This window comes from Nannospalax galili, unplaced genomic scaffold (genome assembly GCF_000622305.1).
Source record: "Nannospalax galili isolate Female #2095 unplaced genomic scaffold, S.galili_v1.0 scaffold217, whole genome shotgun sequence".
In the NCBI taxonomy this organism is placed as follows: domain Eukaryota; kingdom Metazoa; phylum Chordata; class Mammalia; order Rodentia; family Spalacidae; genus Nannospalax; species Nannospalax galili.
This window is the reverse complement of record NW_008340643.1, coordinates 357,225-377,135: the sequence shown is the minus strand read 5'-3', so window position 1 is coordinate 377,135 and position 19,911 is coordinate 357,225. Positions and strand designations below refer to the sequence as shown.

The window sequence follows — 19,911 nt, the reverse complement described above, 5'->3', positions numbered from 1 at the left end:
TGAAATATATATCAGAATTAATCTATTAAATTGCTGAGCTCTAAACAAACAAACAGAGTTTTAATAAAATCTTGTTTCCTATTACGAAAACAAACCAAAAAATATGCTTATTAGAGGGCTTATCCTCCAAACAGCTGAAAATGTAAACTATGTGCTGGGTTTTTTCTCATACTCCTGCTGCCAAGTTTATCGATGCAATTTCCTAAGAAAAAATCCCAAACTTTCTCACTGGGAACATCATTTGGTAATATTCAAGTGTGTGATATCTTCTAGAAGCCCAGAAGTACTTTTTTTCAGATATAACTACCACTCTTGTTTCAGGAAATGAAAATAGTGTTGTAAAGCTCAAAGCTGTCAGGAGGGAATGACTTCTGGACAAATTTCTTTTACCTAACCTTGAAACCAAACTGTTATTCTTATGTTCTTATGTTCTGAGACCATTTAGCACTATCTCAGCTTTAAAGAAGCTTACTAGGCCTTGGGCTCCTCTTGTAACCTAAACATATAGCCTTAAATCTCTCATGAACCTTCTCTGTCCTTGATCCAGATCTCTCTCTCTCTCTCTCTCTCTCTCTCTCTCTCTCTCTCTCTCTCTCTCTGTGTGTGTGTGTGTGTGTGTGTGTGTGTGTGTGTGTGTCTGTCTGTCTGCTCTGGATATAAAGCACTTCAAGCAATGAAGAGTCATTAGAATCAATGAGAATTATCCCATTTGTATTGCAAAAGGTAGGATTAGAATAACATCTGTTTGTGCCTGTGTGTGCTATTCTAGGTAGTAGGGGTCAGAAAGGCAAAAATCCTTCTCTGAAAAGATAAGGGTCCACTTTTCCATCCCCATTTCATGCTGGATATATGATTTCAATAAAGAATACAAGACGTTTGTTCAAGTTCCCAACTCTTAGTTGAAATGGATGCCAAGAGTCAGGGTGTTTTTATTCAGGCATCAACTATAATGTGACATGACACCACCACATTGTCATACCTCCAAAAGAAGGATGAAAACTTCAGCCAGACTGCACAGATTGAAATCCTGACTCCACCACCTACTACCTGAGAGAGTCGACTCAGAGATGTTACTCACCCTCTCTGTGCCTCAATCTCCTTAGAAAACTGGGTCTAACAATGCCTCATATTCCTGAGGGTACTAGTAGGATTGAAGAGAAGAAAATAAAAAAAAATGTTCAGAGTATATCTAAGTTAAGTAAATGTTATTATCACTATCAAAATGCTCTACTTGTAGGCATTCCCAAACATCAGTAGTGTTTCCAAAGGAATACAGAAGGCATGGATTTGTGTCCAAGGTCTGACTTCTCCTGACCCTGGGGGAACTGCCAGTCCTTACTGTTACTTGTAAGCTCAGCCTTGCAATGGCAGTAGAACTGAACATCCTGTTCAATAGGCCACAGAGTCAAAAGTTGCACCAGAGTTGTGCAGGTCATGGGGCTATAGCATGCCTGCATGCTACAGCTGGGCTCCAGGACTCCTGATTGGTGGCACTTGCAGAGACTTTTCCTACCCTATCACGAAGCACATATCTTGGGGGAACTGAAGCCACAGGAGCAATCTGCTTGGCAGCAGCTGTCAGCATAGGACTTAATGGTAACCCAAGTAAAACATAATGATAGCCAGGATAACCACAAGGCCCCTTATCCAGTTGTCTGGCACCTCACCAACCAATGGGAAGGGAAAGAACTTAAATAACATGACAAGCCAGGGAGTAAAGAGCTAGACTTAGTTTGATTTCTGAAATACAGAGCTGTAAGCTTGGTGTGGTGCTGTGTGCCTATAATCCTAACACTTGGGCAAGTCAGAAGAGGGGCTGAGAGTTTGAGACACAAAGCAAGACCCTGTCACAATCAAGCAACCAATCATTCATGAGATCCTCAGTTCAATCCCCAGAAACACACAAAAAGGAGGAAACAAAAGTTGCTCACAAGGGTCATGGAACAAATTAAATTTATTTCACAGGTCTCTGAACTCCACAAAACTTCAAGCTAATTCAAAGCGAGGACTATATTTCACTCCTAGCTATATTCTAAATGGGCCAATGTAGTTGCCTAATACAAGTAAATTTGAAGAATGAACTAATACTATTATAAAATGTTTATTGCCAGATATGGTATGGCACACATGTAACTCCAGCACTTGGGAGACTGGGCCAAGAGGATTGTGAGTTTGAATCCACTCTGTGCTACACAGTGCATTTGAGGTCAGCCTTGACCACATAGCAAGATCCTGTTTCGAAAACAATTTTTAAGGGGGCTGGAGAGGTGGCTCAAGCAGTTAAGATCACTGACTACTCTTACAGAAAACCTGGGTTCTATTCCCAGTACCCACATGGTGGCTAACAACCATTTGTAACTATGGTTCTAGGAGATCTGACACCCTCTTCTGACCTTCATGGGTATTCTATGACACAGGTGCACTTACACATATGCAGGTGATATACTCATACACATAAAATAAAAATAATAAATAGAATATTAGAAACAAAACAATTTAAAAAATATTTCTTGTAGACTTCATTTTGGGGCCTTTATTATATATTGAAAACACACACACACACACACATATATACACACAGACATGGAGACATCTGGCACTGATCCAGACAGGGTAGTCCCATTCCAGGTTACCCCTCCTTAAAATTAAATAAAAGTCTCTGAACATAACAAACATATGAAACTAAGATGGAAAGACTGTGGTGGACTGTCTAGGAATTACAGGTCTTAAAGAGCAACAGTGCAGTGAGTTCCTAGGTTTCTACGCTGTCTCCCATACATCTTGAACAGGGTGCTACAGACTTAAGTCTGGAACTGTCAATAGGTGAATACCAAAAAGAAGTTGGGCATGGTGGTTAACACCTGTAATCCCAGCACTCTGGAGGCTAAGGCAGGAGGCTCTCCAGCATGTTTGAGGTCAGCCTGGGCCACAGTGAGTTCCAGGTTAACCTGTGTAAGAGTATGAGATCCTATCTCAAAAAATAAAAACAAAACAAAATGAAAAATATTAAGAAAAGCTCATTTTCCAAGCCAAATAGCCCAGGAAAAAGGTAGGCCAACAACAGACAATCTCTTTGGCACTTCCTGACAATTCCCAAGCAAACACCAATAGAAAACTCTGTCTTCCTCAACTAAGATTTCAGTGGACCGAGTAAGATGACACTGTTACACACAAGCATACACGTATACACACACCACACACACACAGAGTCCTCATGTTACAACTCTACAACATGGCTACTTTGCTAAATAGTCTAAACAGGACCCAGTACCTCATAATATCCCAAATGACCAAGGTATTATCAAAGTCACTCACATTAGGAACCATGAAAATCAAGATGGAATCCTAAGGTGGTGGTGGTGGGGAACTGAAACCAACAGTCTCACTGACAAACATAAAACACTATACTTAATAGCAGAATACATGTTTCTTTCAAGTCACAATTAGAATGAGAAAAGACCAATGGGAGACAAGATGAAGATGAAGCAGATGTTGGAATTACCAGGAAAGGATTATAAAGCAACTCTAATAAAACTACTGAACCAAGCAAAGAGCCCTCCCTAATCAAAGCCTTCTATCTCTAACAAAAAATAGCCCAGCAAGATCAAGAATTTAAGACAATAACTATTACACAGTAGCCGAATGAAACAGTGTAAATTCCAATTCCTAGATCAGTAAATACAAACACAATATAAACCAATATACTCAATATAAATTAAAGTCAATGATCTTAGAGGAGAACCAATTACTGTCATTTTCCTAAACCAATATAATTTCTGTGTTCTAAATACTTATACCCACAGATAAGTGTAGCTCTCTCCCCTCATCCAAGAAGCTTCTTTTTGCAGCAGAGACCATTACAAAGATTTACAACTAGGAAAATGCAGAGAATAAGAGACCATGGAGTACTCATCCCAAATTGGTACATCTACAATGCAACTCCTACACCTAAGGCTCAGGGAACATCAAGGAAGAAGGGGCAGAAAGATTCTAAGAGTCAGAAGACCAGGACGCCTGCTATTTGGGTTTTGCAGACATGATGGGGATGCTATACCCATGAAATATCAACAATATGGCTAACAAGTCCTGCATAATGACAACACTAGTTGATATGCCAGCATGGATAGGGGAAATTTCACTAGGCCCCTCTCCAAGATGGAGAGCTATAGGCAATCTATGGCTACACAGAATGGGAATCAGTTTTCTTCAGTGACAAGCACCCTAAGAGATTATCCAATCCCAAGTGTTCACACATGCTCACAAAGACACATATACAAGCAACACTAAATGGATTCAGTGTGTGTATGTGCACACATATACATGTATGTGTATATGTATGTAATAATAATGATTAAGGAAGAGGTCATGAATTTGAGAGGGAGTGGGGGGCACTGGAGAAGTTGGAGGGAGAAAAGGGAGGGGTGGAAATAATGCAAATACAGTACTTACATATCAAATTCTCAAAAATTTAATTTAATAAAAGGTGGAGAACAATTGAGGAAGACACATGGCCTCAACCTCTGGCTTCCACACATGCTGGCACAGGCAAGCACATTCCCATGCACATGTGCACACACACACATATATTACACACAAAACAACCACCACACGAAAAACAAAATCAACAAAACAATAAAGAACCTATTTTCAAAAGGGCTATATACTATATCATTCACTTAAAATAGCATCCTTGAAATGATAAAATTACACAGGTAAAGATGAGTAGCTGCCAGAGATCAGGGATGAGGGAAGGATGTGGGGATGTGGTTATGACTACAAAAAGGTAGTACGGATAAAACTGCTGTGTATTTTGACCATAGTGTGCACACAAATCTACACAAATTATAAAATTACACATAACTAAACACAATGAATATATATAAAATCAGTGAAGTCAGAAAGTCAATGGATAATATCAGTTAGTTTTCTAGCTATAAAATTATGCTAAAAGTAGCCAGATATTATGGTGCACATATCTTTCTAATTCTAGTATTTGGGAGGTAGAGAAAGATAGTTCAGAAGTTCAAGGTCACCCTTGGCTACATCTCAAGTTTGACACCAGCATGGGCTACATGGGACTCTGTTTGAAAAAACTAAAACAAGAATTGGAGATATAGGGCTAGAGAGATGTCTCAGTGGTTAAGAACACTGGCTGCTCTTGCAGAGGATCTGGGTTTGATTCCCAGCATGCACATGGGAACTTACAACTGTCTGTAACAAAGGGATCTGTCTCTTTGGGCCTCTTTGGGCACTACATGCACAGTTGCACTTATGTACATGAAGGCAAAACTCTCATGCACATAAAATTAAAATATTTATTCTTTTTAAACATTTATTACTTTCATTTTACGTATATGAGTGTATTGCCTGCATGTACATAAGTGTGCCCGTGTTGTGCAATGCCCTCAGAGGTCAGAAAGTGGCACTGGATTCCCTTGGAATTGGAATCACCAGTACTGCATAAACCTAGCATGATGACACACACCTGTAATCTAAGCATTAAGGAGGTGGAGACAGGTGATCAGAAGTTCAAGGTCATCCTCAGATTCACAGTGAGTTCAAAGCCACATTACGCTGGGTTATACTACATCCCATTCCCTGACTCTCTTAAAAAAATTATGCTATGAGTTACTACTGAAATTGAGTGATGGATATACAGAATCTATTATTTCTTCAAGTTGTTTTCAAATGTGTAATTACCTCAGAATAAAATTTTTAACAACAACAACAACAACAAACACTACATGTGAAAATGAACATGAAACAGGGACTGATGGTGGCAGTATCCAATCTGATTCCAAGGCTGCAACTATGAAAAAGAAAAACTAAAACTCATCATTTAACCAAGAGACCAAGTTTTCCAAATGAGTCTATTTCAACCATCAAAACAAGATGATTTGTAGTGGCAGGCTTGATGAACTGTTCTTCCCCTATCCTCCCTTCACACAGCTCCCTGGAGTGGAAGGAAGTTTATAGTGAAGAGTATGGCCTTTAAGAAGGGAGGGGATGGTGCTGGAAGAGATGGTTCAGCAGTTAAGAGCACTGGCTGATCTTGCAGAGAACCCAGGTTTGATTCCCAGCACCCATATGGTGGCTGACAACCATCTGTAACTCCAGTTCTAGGGGAATCTAACGCCCTCTTCTGACCTCTGCAGGCATTGCACTACACAGGTACACTTACATACATGCAGGCAAAACACTCTCATACACATACAATAAAAATAATATTTAAAAAATATTTTTTTAAAGAAGGGGGTGGGGAGTTCATACTTTTTGCACATCTAAAATTTGCAGATATACCTGTGATTCTACTACGTGCACTGAAGGATGTTAATACCAGAATCATGTTGTAGTTTATGGGCCACACCATAAAATCCAAGAGAAAGGTTTTGTGTGTTTTTATTACTTTAAAATTTAAGTTCTTGGGCTAGAAAGAAGCCTACTAAGTTTTTATTTTATCTGCATAAACAGGAAAGCTCTAGGACAAATGACAGGAAGTCAGTATTGGATCATAGCAATAGAGATTCCGGCTCAGTCAACACATTTCCAGACTTGAGACAGTTCACAGACCCAGAACCCCTTGAATGAAGGGAAGGCTAGGTGCCCTTGAGGAAGGACCTTGTCACAGTACCAAAGAGTTATGCTGTTTGCCTTTCCCCCATCCTTCCCCAGAGGGACCTGTGGCCTTTTACTAGAGTAACTGTACATTGGGGAAAAGGAAATAATCAAACTTTTTGAGGCCTATTGGATACTGGTTCTGAGTTGACACTGATTCCAGGAGACCCTAAAGCATTGTGGCCCTCCAGTTAAAGTACGGGCTTATGGAGGTCAGTTGATAAATGGAGCTTTGGCTGAAATCCTAATGACAGTGGGGTCCAGTGGGTCCCCGAAATCATCCTGTGGTTATTTCCCCAGTACCAGAATGTGTAATTGGGATAGATATACTAAGGAATTGGCAGAATCCCCACATTGGTTCCCTGACCTGTGGAGTGAGGGCTATTATGGTTAGAAAGGCCAAATGGATACCAGTGGAATTACCCCTGCCAGGGAAAATAGTGAACCAAAAACAGTACCGCATCACTGGAGGGATTGCAGAAATTAGTGCTACCATCAAGGATTTGAAAGATGCAGGGTGGTAATTCCCACCATATCTCACTTTAACTTTCCTAATTAGCCTGTGCAAAGGACAGATGGGTCATGGAAAATGAGAGTTGACTATCGAAAACTCAATGAAGTAGAGACTCCAATTGCAGCTGCTGTACCAGACGTGGTTTCCTTACTCGAGCAGATTAATACATCTCCTGGTACCTGGTATGCAGCTATTGATTTGGAAAATGCTTTCTTCTAGATATCTGTTCATAAGGACCACCAGAAGCAATTTACTTTCAGCTGGCAAGGCCAATAGTCTACCTTTACTGTCCTGGCTCAAGGGTATATTAACTCTCCAGCCTTGTGCCATAACTTGATTCAAAGGGATCTTGATCGCTTGACTCTTCTACAAAATATCACACTGGTCCACTATATTGATGACATTAAGCTGACTGGATCCAGAGAGCAGGAAGTAACAGACTGGACTTGCTGGTAAAGCATATGCGCAGGAAAGGATGGGAAATAAATCCAACCAGAATTCAAGGGCCTTTTACCTCAGTGAAATTACTAGTTCAGTGGTGTGGAGCATGCAGACACATTCCTTCTAAAGTGAAGAATAAGTTGTTGCACTTGGCCCCTCCCTCCACCAAGAAAGAAGCACAACACTTGGTGGGCCTGTTTGGATTCTAGATGCAGCACATTCCTCATCTGGGTGTGTTACTACGACCCATATATCAAGTGACTGGGAAGGAGCTACCTTTGAGTGGGGCCTGGAACAGGAAAGGGCCCTTCAACAGGTCCAGGCTGCTGTCCAAGCTCCTCTGCCCCTTGGGCCATATGATCCAGCAGATCTGATGGTGCCTGAGGTATCAGTGGCAGATAGAGATGCTGTTTGGAGTCTCTGGCAGGCCCCCATAGGGGAATAACAGCGGAGGCCACTGGGATTTTGGAGTAAGGCTCTGCCTTCATCTGCATACAACTATTCTCCCTTTGAGAGACAGCTCTTAGCCTGCTGTTAGGCCTGTGCTTGATAGCTTTAGTGTCAACCTGACACACCTGGGCTGAGGGAGCCTCAAATTGGGGAATTTCCTCTATTGGACTGGCCTGTGGCTATGTCTGAGGGGCATCTTTTTGATGACTGATGTGGGAGGGCCCAGCCCGCAGTGGGTGGTACCACCCCCAGGCAGGTCGGCCTGTGTTGCATAAGAAATTGGCTGAGCAGGGACCAGGGGAGCAAGACAGTAAGCAGCACCCCTCCATGGCCTGTGCTCCAGCTCCTGCCTCCAGGTTCCTGCCCTGAGTTTCTACCTTGAGCTCCCAGATGAACTGGGACCCAGGATATATAAGCTAAATAAACGCTTTCCTCCCTAAGTTCGTAGCGGTCAGAGTGTTTTGTCACAGCAATGAAGAAACAAACTAAGACAGAAATTGGTACCAGAGAGTGGGATATTGCTGTGACAGACCTGACCTTGGTGTTTTGGGGAGGACCATGGAAGTGTTTGGAACTTTGGGCTGGAAAATCTATTGCATGCTCAGAGTTTGTTGCTGGGGAGCTTGGAAAAGTTATGCTGAAAGAGTTGTAGACGATGGAGGACTGGCTTGTGAAGCTTCAAAGGGAGGTGGAGACTATCAGGGCTGTTCCTGTGATATTTTGAATTGGGAATCTGTGGGTTCTGGTCAGCTGGGGCTGAAGAATCAGCTGTAATTAAGAACAGTACAGAACCTGAAGTAAAACCTTTGCTTTACTGGGACAATTGATGCTGGTTAGCTGGGGCTGAAAAATCAGCTGTAAGTAACAAGATGCCAGCATCACTGTGGTGAAGCCTTCTGGGAGGTATTTCCTCAGACTCAGCACACAGAGGTGACCTTCACCTCTATTTCAAGCTGGAAGCAGGACTTGGTAATGTGTAAGAGTCTCCTGCATGGTTCTGGTGTTGAAAGCGTGAAGGGGTCACAGAGAGCAGCTGAGGCTTGGCACTCTGAGAGGCCAGGAAAGGCCACAGGTGAAAGTGCACCTTCAGGTGCAGCAAAGACCCCAGGATTGAAGGGGTCATGGAGAAAATCTGAGGCTTTTCACCCCAGAGTCAAGAAGAGGCCATTGGTGAAAGTATAGCCTCAGTTTCAGTGGAGAGCCAGCTTTTTGGAGATGCCGGGACCATGGGACGACCACCGAGGGCAGCAGTAGGTGTGGAATGGAGCTGGCCTGGGTCTGCGAGACGAGCTGAGTGTGCTGTGGACTGCAGAGTCAGAGCAGTGGAGCTGCTAGTACCCTTTGGAGCCCAGAAGATCATGAGTGAATCCCAGATGTCCAGCCTTGAGCTACTTTGCTGGGCTTTGGTTTTGCTTAGGTGTGCCCGATTCTTCCCTTTGAAATAAGACAGTACTTGTTTTGGATTTTATAGAAGCCAACCCAAAGTTAAGAGACTATTAAGAGACTATGGATTTTTAAGTGTTTGAATTTTTTAAGGACTGTGCCTAGGTTGGTCTTGAACTCCAGGTCCTCTTGCCAGCCTCTGCCACTTGAGCGCTGGGATTACAGGTGTTCATCACCATGTCTGACCCTCTAGATTTCATTTTGTATCTGTGCTGGATAGCTTCAGAGTTAACTTGACACACCTGGGTTGAGGGAGCCTCAATTGGGGAATTGCCTCTATTGGACTGGCCTGTGGCCATGTCTGATGGGCATCTTCTTGATGAGTGGTGAGGGAGGGCCCAGCCCACTGTGGGTGGTGCCACCCATGGGCAGGTGGGCCTGTGTTGCATAGGAAAGCAGGCTGAGCAGGGGCCAGGGGAGCAAGCCAGTAAGCAGCACTCCTCCATGACCTGTGCTCCAGCTCCTGCCTGCACATTCCTGCCCTGAGTTTCTACTTTGAGCTCCTGGATGAACTGGGACCCGGGATATGCAAGCTAAATAAACCCTTTCCTCCCTAAGTTCATAGTGGTCAGAGTGTTTTGTCACAGCAATGAAGAAACAAACTAAGACAAGGCCTTTGTGAAAACTGAACATTTGACAATGGGCCACCAAGTTGCCATGTAACCTGAGCTGACTATCATGAGCTGGGTATTATCTGCCCTCCCCCAAAGCCATAAAGTAGGATGTGCACAGCAACAATCCATTATCAAATGGAAGTGGTATATACATGATCAGGCCCAAGCAGGCCTGGAGGGCACAAGCAAGTTACATGAAGAAGTTGCCCAAATGCCTATGGTTCCTACTCCTGTTACAATGCCTCCTGTTCTCAAGAATGCACCAATGGCTTCATGATTGGTTGACTGAGGAAGAAAAGACTAGGGCTTGGTTTACAGATGGTTCTGCATGCTATGCTGCGCCACTCAGAAGTGGACAGCCATGACATTACAGCCAATTTCTGGAATAACCCTGAAGGACACTGGTGAAGGAAAGTTTTCACAGTGGGCAGAACTTCAGGCAGTGCACAAGGTGGAATGAGAAATGGTCAGAAGTGCAATTATATACTGATTCATGGGCTGTAGCCAATGGTTTAGCTGGACAGTCAGGGACTTGGAAGGAGCATGATTGGAAAATTGGTGAGAGAGACATTTGGGGAAGAAGTATGTGGATAGATCTCTCCAAATGGGCAAAGGATGTGACAATATTTGTGTCTCATGTAAATGCTCATCAAAAGATGGCTTCAGCAGAAGATGATGTAAATAATCAAGTAGATGGGATAATCCGCTCTGTGGATAGCCTCTTTCTTCATCTATGTCTGTCATTGCTCAATGGGCCCATGAACAAAGTGACCATGGTAGCAGAGATGGAGGTTATACATGGGCTCGACAGCATGGACTCCCACTCATGATAGCTGACCCGGCTACCGCTGCTGCTGAGTGCCAGATCTGCCAACAGCAGAGACCAACACTGAGCCCTGATACGGCACTATTCCCCATGGTGACCAGCCAGAAACCTGGTGGCAGGTTGACTACATTATACCACTTTCATCTTGGAGGGGACAGTGCTTTGTCCTTACAGGAACAGCCACTTATTCTGGTTATGGATTTGCCTTTCCTGCACATAATGCTTCTGCCAAAACTAACATCCAGGGACTAAAAGAATGCCTTATCCACCGTCATGGTATTCTGCATAGCATCGTTTCTAACCAGGGAACTCACTTCACAGCCAAAGAAGTGCAACAGTGGGCCCATGGTCATGGAATCCACTGGTCTTACCATGTTCCCCACCATCCTGAAGCAGCTGGCTTGACAGAGCCTCTTAAAGACACAGTTACAGCATCAATTGGGTGGCAATTGCCTGGAGGGCTGGGGCAGGGTCCTCCAGAAGGCAGTTTATGCTTTGAATCAGCATCTAATATATGGTACTATTTCTCCTATATTCAGGATCCACAGATCCAGGAATCAAGGGGTGGAAGTGGGAATGATTCCACTCACTATCACTGCTGTTGACCTACTAGAAAAAAATTTTGCTTCCTGTACCCACATCTTTGCACTCTGCTGGCTTAGAAGTTTTGACTCCAGAGGAGGGACTGCTTCTGCCAGGAGACACACAAACATTCCATTGAACTGGAAGCTAAGAATTCCCCCTGGCCACTTCGAGCTTCTGATACCCTTAAATCAGCGGGCTAAGAAAGGAATAACAGTATTAGGAGAGGTGATTGACCCAGACTACCAGGGGGAAATTGGACTGGTTCTCCACAATGGGGGTAATGAAGATGCGATTCCTTAGGGTGCCTTTTGATGTTATCATGTCAATGGGAAACTGCAACAACACAATCCAGAAAGGATAACAAATGGCCCAGACTCCTTCAGGGATGAAGGTGTAGTTCACTCCTCCAGGGAAAGACCAAGACCTGCAGAGGTGCTTGCTGATGGTGGAGGAAATACAGAATGGGTAACCTAATAGAGGAAGGGAATTATAAATATCAACTTAAATATCAATATCTCTTGCAGAGACGTGGATTGTAATTGACATGAGTGTTTTTGTCCTATTTGGTTAAGAATATGCTTGTGCATATATACACATATGTTGAGCAGATATTCTTTTTTGAATGTGTAATTGAGTGGTTAACTATTGTGAACCCTATATGATCGTATTAGGTTATCACCTACTCTAAGATATAATGCATTGGTCATTGTATGATGATGGGCTAGTCCTATCCTGTTAGGTGAAATTATGACCTCATCATTGTTTTCATTTGAAAATTAAGCATGACATACAGAGATGCTATTTGGGTGTCAAGTTGACTTGTGATGGCTAATCCTGGGTGTCAACTTGACTGGATCTGGGATTAACTGAAATGAGAGAGACCTTCTTGATTGGATCATCCCAATCTGAAGCTGGAAGACGCACCCTAAATGTGGGTGTTACCTTTTGTTGGCAGCCCATATAAAAGGCTGTGGCAGAAGGGAGCACTGGCCTTTTGCTGCTTGCCTTCTCTCTCGCTGGTGAGTTCGTCTTGCTGCTGTAGACTGAAGACCAGACAATCTTTTGGAATTCATCAGACCTTCAGTGCCAGATTGGGATTACTGAGACATCCAGCCTCATGGACCAAGCGACTACTGGATTCTCAGCCTCTCCAGTGTGGTGTAGCCATTGATGGACTACTCAGACTCTATCCTGTGAGGTAATCTGATAAATCCCTATATATAAAATACATACATGCATACATATATATGAATATTTTATATATATATATAAAATATTCATTCATTCTACTGTTCTGTTTCTTTAGGGAACCCTGACTAATACAATGGCTTAGAGGTTAAAAGCACTGACTGCAATTGCAGAGGACCTGGGTTCGATTTCCAGTACCCACATGGTGGTTAAGAACCGTCCTTAACTCCAGTTCCAGAAAAATCTGATGCCCTCTTCTGACCTCCACTGCACTGCACTGAAATGGGTGCACTCACATACATGGAGGCAATACATTCATACACATAAAATAAAAAAAAATAAATGTAAGTTATTGAGTCCACACTGCATTTGCTTATATGAATACATAATGAATCACTTTTCTCTATACAGGGAATCATTCTAGGAGAATACAGGAGAGAAAAGGCCCTTACACATCACCCAATACAACTTTTAATTAGAAAATAGGTTCTTTCTTGTAATGCTAACTACTCTTGCCTTTACTTCTTCACATCCCCTGTTCACCAGTCAAGGACTTTCTTTTCTCATTACAGTTAAGAGTTATGCAATTTGGGAGTCTTTTAGATAGACCCACTGAAGGGGTACCCCAACTGCCTCACCCTGCATCCCTGTTCAGCATGGAAGAAGCCAGAGCAGTCTGCGTCCCGATATCCTATCAGCAATTTGGGTAACCTCTTCAGAGGAGAGTGTGATAAGAACAGGAGGTAGGAACTGGCTAGGCAGTTCGGGTAAAAAAAGACCCCAAAGAAAAGTAGCCAGATTTTTGGCTGAAAGTCAAAATGTGCTTGGGCCTCTTAGCAACATACTACGTTCCAAAGGCCAAAAATGTCAAAAGTATTTGGGAGCTCTTATCTAATCCCTGAAAGATTTTAGGGTTACCTCTTCAGAGGGGGGAATGTTGGAGCAGCAAAAAGCCCCATTAGAAAGAAAAGCAAGCAAGCGAGAGAGAGAGAGAGAGAGAGAGAGAGAGAGAGAGAGGAAGAGAGAGAGAGGAGGGAGGGAGGGAGGAAGACGAAGTTGTCAGAAAAAAAGTGATAGGGAGATATGGGAGGAGTTGGAGGGGAGAAAGTGGGCATGGATTTGATCAAAACACCTTATATGCATATATGTTTTTTAATAAAAAATGAGGTTCAAGTCAACTATTTTATTTATTTTTTTAGTTCATTTATTTATTTTTATTCTTGTGTTACTGGAGATTAAATCCAAGGCCTTACACATGCTAGGCAAGATGTCTACGAATGAGCTAGGCTCAACCATTTTAAATGCACATGTCTTGGTGACAATTCTCTCCATAGCTACTATTCTAGAGACCCTTAGGAACCCTGGTGGTCTCATTATTGAGGCTACTGAGTATCAACTGCACTGAAACATGGGTTCTTTCTACTGCACCTTTGTCTTCAGGCACATAGCTCAATGTCTAGGTTATCAGGCTGTTGTTGGCAGGAGCGCTGCTACTGCAGGATGACTGCTATTCTAAACTGACTAGTGTTTAGTATCTTTGCTTTTCTCTCCAACCTCATCAGGGAGAAGAAAAGGCTGAGTGCAAACCAGAGGGGATTCTTCCTGTCTGCTCTTCTCCCCATTGATCCTATTCCACAGTGCAACTACCATGGTTTGGCTCACTTTAAATATAGGAACAACTACTTCCTTCAGGAACCACCTGGTCCTCAGAAGGAGACAAAGTGGAGAGAAAACTTGGTAAGGAGCCACTGTAAGGGCTCTGTAGGTCAGCTGTATTGTAGTAAGCCTCATTCTCCTTATCTTTCAGATGATTATTAATATTAATGCTCTTAAATAAGATGTAGGCCAGCTCAATGATATTCAAGGTAAGTGACACCAGGAACACTGCCAGCATGAAGAGGATGAAGATGCTTTTCTCTGTGGGGCGAGAGAGAAAGCAGTTGACCTGACGCATGCAGGGCTCATGTTCACAGACATAAACTGGATTCAGGATGAATCCATAAATGTACCATTGGATCAGCAGGAAGGCCACCTCGAAAACAGACTTGAAAAAGATACTAATCACACAGGTACCAGCAACCCCCCTCTCATTTTCACTTCACCATGTTCTTCATTTCCATACTTAAACTTCTTCACTGCAACTTCCTGTAAGAACTTCTCCACACTGGGACCATTAATTAGAGCAACTCTGAGTTCCTCCTCTTGCATGTTCAACTTCTCTTTCCGTCGTATCACACAGAACACATGTGCCATGTATAAGAGTGTAGGCATAGACATGAATATGATCTTCAGGACCCAGAGGTGCACATGAGAGATTGGGAAAGCCTGGTCATAGCACACATTTTCACAACCAGGTTGCTGAGTGTTGCAATGGAAGGCAAGCTGCTCATCACTCCAGGCTGACTCAAGGGCAGTCCCCAGGAACAGGATTCGGAAAATGAAAAGGACTGAGAGCCACACCTTTCCTCCAGCTGTGGAGTAGGTTTGAACCTTTACCAGGAGCTGGTCTAAGGCACTCCAATGATTCATGTTGCCTGTTCAGTGTTCTTTCACTTCAAAATGAAAGAACTGGGCACACCAAGAGATTCCACACCTTGGAGTATGAAGTAAAATGAAAAAATTAAGTTCAAGAGACACACCTGCCTAAAGTTGACAAGTGTGCTGCTGCGTCCTCCTTTTCCTAATGAAGGAAAACTGCTGACACCAGGTAAAAGTAAATGTGTAGATATATGGATCTATAAAGGGACAAGTTACATAATGGGAGAACAAGACAGATCAATTTAAAGGTCTCCTTCAGTTTCAGCATAAAACAATCTCCAAAAATAATGAGTCAATTGTTGGGCATAACAATTCATACTCATGCACTAACTTATTCAGTTTCAGAATTTGGGCCATCATTTCCCAAAGAGACAATGCTATTCAGTCATCCATTTTTTATTCATTGCCTACTATGTGAAATGTACTATAACAGGCAGTGATCCTACTTATGACTGAAAGAGAATTCCAATACTTCTGGCACTCACAATCAGTGCAAGTTCATCTACTGAGGTCTTGTCAGCTTATCTAGAGTTCCTCATTTTAGGAAGATCAGATCTTGCTCACCTAGCAGTATTCAGTTGCCAATATTTCTTCACCTAAGCCTAAGGTCTGTTGTCCATTTCCCCAGTTCTATACTGGGTTTTGCCTGCTTGAGGTTGCATGGGATTTGTGTATGCTGACACCATGACTGGCTAAGATCAAGAGAACAAATGATACCAAATGTTGGAGAGGATGCGGGGAAAGGGGAATGCTCATCCACTGCTGGTGAGATTGCAAACTTGTTCAACCCCTATGGAAAGCAGTGTGGAGAACTCTTTAAAACATAAAAATGAACTACCATTTGACATATATACCATTCCTTGGCATATACCCAAAGAACTCATCCTATTGCACAGACACTTGTACATCCATGTTTGTTATTGCTCTTTTCACAATAGCTAAGAGATGAAAGCAAGCTAACTGTCCCTCAACTGACAAATGGGTAATGAAAATGTGGTACATTTATATGATGGAATTCTACTTAGCAGTAAAGAAAGATGAAATCATGAAATTTGCAGGTAAATGCATGGAACTAGAAACTGCTATACTAAGTGATGTAACAGACTCAGAGAAACAATGTATGTTCTCCCTCATATGTGGATCCTAGCACCAAACCCTGAAAAATGAGTATGTATCCAGACATAACTACTGGAACCAGGATAATCGAAAGGAACCAGGGGGGTAAAGGAAAAGAAACTGAAAGAGAAGAGCAGTAGGAAATGGGTGTTACTAAAGGAGATATGGATAAAAACGGGGTTATTTAAATGGGAGGGGAAGGGAGGGTATTACAAGGAACCTTGAGGATAAAGGGAAAGAAGGAGCTCAAGAGAGGTGGGACCATAGGAGAAGGGTATTATTACAGGGAAATAGGAAAAATGGGAGCTCTTTAAATGGGGAAACATGGTAGAAGAGTTAGACAGTGAGCAAGATAAAAATATAGCTAGTTTTAAAAAAACCAGAGGGAACCATATTAGTCCAACAACCTACTGACAAATTATACATACAACTAGTTCAAATATATATATCTAGTCAATGTTTATCTAAGAACATTTGGTTTTGCCCAAGCTTTATCTATATAGTGCATGGTCATTAAAAGTACCAGACTGGTAGAACTAACATTCTTGGATATTTAAAAGCCACACTTTGAGGCCTTATACTAATCTGGTCAGAGGGACATAAAGGACAGTTTTTGTTCCTTGCCCTCCAAGGTCGACTAAGTTCCAGAGGACTATGAAGCATCTCTCAAACTGTACTGTAACTGTGGGAGTTACCTGTCCTCTTGTTCAGGGAGGCCATGGAGACCCCACCAGATGGACTTGAACCGGTGTCCAGTCTACAAAGAGCAGGGTCAACACAGAAGAATCATCTCCTCCAGGCTTCCAAGTGAAACCAGCCATGGCAGAGCAGTACCTCTGCCTTATCTTCACATAGATGGAACTGGTAAAAGAAAGGAGCCAGGGGCTCCTCCCAAGCCCATGTGACCCCTGAGGAACAGATCCTCAAACGACCTTAAAAGTAAAAATAAATTGGTTTATTTAGGCCAACTGTATGGTCTTAAATACCCAAAAGTAAAGTATAAGCAAAGATTAAAGTGATCAGTGTATTTCTTTAAGAGTCCACCTGTATAGCTAAAGGCTATATAACAAGATACAATGCCAGACAGGAGATACCTTCCTGAGTTGTTGGCCAGGGTGGCCCAAGAGACTCCCAGACTGTAACTCAGCATAGAACTTGGAAAATGAACAGCAGACCCCAATCTTATCTAGAGGAATGTTGGCAATTGATTGCTGTTAGATAAGGAAGAGCTGATCTGCCTAAAACAAGGGACTCTAGATAGGCTGACTGGACTCAGCAGATGGACTTGCACTGGGGAACAGGTGGGGGCACTGACAACACAGTGGACAGTAACAGGGATGACAGAGTATATGGGCTCCCGTGGGGTCTGGGGGGAGGCTATGGGACGGTGCCATTTGGGATGCGGGTATAAAGATGAGTATGATTGTTTGGGATGTTCTGCATGAAATACAAAAAAAAATCAATAAATGAGTTATATTTGAAAAAGATATTAATATAAAAAAATCAGGAAACAGCTATTTAGCACGTGCGCACATGCACGCACGCACACACGCACACACACAGAGTGTATACTGCTCTTGCAGAGGCCCCAAGTTCAGTTCCTGGCACCCACAGTGGGTGGTGCACAGCTACCTGTAACTCCAGCTCCAAGAGACTCCAATACCTATTTTGGCTTCTACACACAGACACACAAAATTACACATAAATAAAATTAAAATAAATCTTTAAAAAGATGGGGTTAGTCCAGAGTGTCTCTGGAAAGGGAAAGAGGCAACTAAATCCAAGCACTGCTGTCTTTAATGTTTTGTCATTTTTCTAAAATAGCTGCCGGGCAGGAAACCTTAAACTATAAGATCAACACAGAAGAGAGCTGTTGCCCATTGAGGTATTTAGTGAGTAAGGACCATCTACCTTCAGTGGAACTGTTAGTGACTAGAAGCTTTTTGGTGAAGACTAAATTATTGATACACTATGTTCATTTTTGTGGGTTTCTTCTAGGAGGTTATTAAGATATATGAAGAGCTTAAAAACAGAACGTTTTCGGGAGAAGCACTGATAACATCCCCCAATATTCTGAGGATGGGTGGAACCTGGTATGATGCAAAACATAACCACAGCACTACTGAAGACCCTAACCCTAATCCTAAAGCCCAGATTTCCTTGTACAAAAGCCTCAAAATGAAGTGCCTTCTGCCTGCAATTCAGATTTTATCAAATAAATAGGCCTCACCATAAAAAGGCCAGAAATAATTACTATATAGCTATATAGCAAAACCACATTAGTCCAACAACCTACTGACAAATTATACATACAACTAGATCACAGAATATAATATATGTCTAGGCAAGGTTTATCTGAGAGCATTTGGTCTTTGCTCAAGCTTTATCTACATGGTGCATGGTAATTAAAAGTACCAGACTTGTGGAACTAACCTTCTTGATGTTTATCAGTCATACTACAAGGCCTATACTAATTTGGACAGAGGGCCTAAAGGACACTTTTTGCTCCTTTCCCTCCTACGTCGACTAAGTTCCAGGGGACTATGAGCATCTCTCAAAATGGCCTGTAACTGTGGTGAGTCACCTGTCCTCTCGATCAAGGAGGCCGTGGAGACCCCACCAGATGGACTTGAACCAGTGTCTAATCTACAAAGAGCAGGGTCAACACAGAGAAAACATTTCCCCCATGCTTCCAAGCGAAGCCAGCCATGGTCGAGCAGGACCTTTGCCTTATCTTCACATAGATGGAACTGGTAAAAGAAAGGAGCCAGGGTCTCCTCCCAAAATCCATGTGACCCCTGAGGAACAGATCCTCAAACGACTTTAAGAGTAAAAATAAATTGGTTTATCTGGGTCAATTATAGAGTCTTAAACACCCAAAAGGAAAGTATAACTAAAGATTAATGGGATCAATATAATTTTTTAAGAGTCCATACGTATAGCTAAAAGCTACATAACAAGAAACAATGCCAGACAGGAGATACCTTCCTTTGAGTTATTGGCCAGGGTGGTCCAAAAGACACACAGCATAAAACTGGGAAAATGAACATCAGACCCCAATCTTATCTAAAGGAATATTGACAAGTGATAGCTGCTAGATGAGGAACAGCTGATCTTCCTAAAACAAAGAACTCTAGATAGGCTTACTAGATTCAGCAGACGGATAAGCACCGGGGAATGGCTGGGGGTGCCGACAACACAGTGGACAGTAGCAGGGATGACAGAGCATATCAGCTCCAGTCGGGGGGGGGGTATGGGAGGGTCCCATTTGGGAAGTGGGTATATAGATGAATAAGATTGTGTGGGATGCTCTGCATGAGATACACACACAAAAAAAATCAACAAATCAAAAAGAAAAGACATATTTGAAGAGGAAGCATAAAAATTTACTCCATGTTAATTAGTAGCAGTGATAAACATTACCATTGAAATCTACCTGATAATTTTATATCCGTTCTCTGGTTCCAAGGATCCAAGTGTAACCAACTGTGACTAGTGATAATCAGATACATAGAGATTAAAGACACATGTGCAAACATCTAAGTGTTAGTAGCATTAAAAATGAGTTTGCCTGTATGAAA

General features: G+C 42.4%; 2 protein-coding genes across 2 annotated transcripts in view; both read right to left on the bottom strand.

Annotated features, from left to right (window-relative positions):
• Nucleotides 1–19,911, bottom strand: part of Cdkl5 (cyclin dependent kinase like 5) — a 232,111-nt gene that overhangs the window by 94,886 nt on the left and 117,314 nt on the right. The gene's annotated exons all lie outside the window — the stretch shown is intronic.
• Nucleotides 14,340–15,205, bottom strand: LOC103736234 (gap junction alpha-6 protein-like). Its single transcript, XM_008835729.1, is given in 2 exon segments — nt 14,340–14,749; nt 14,752–15,205. Coding segments are annotated over 2 exon segments (864 nt in total).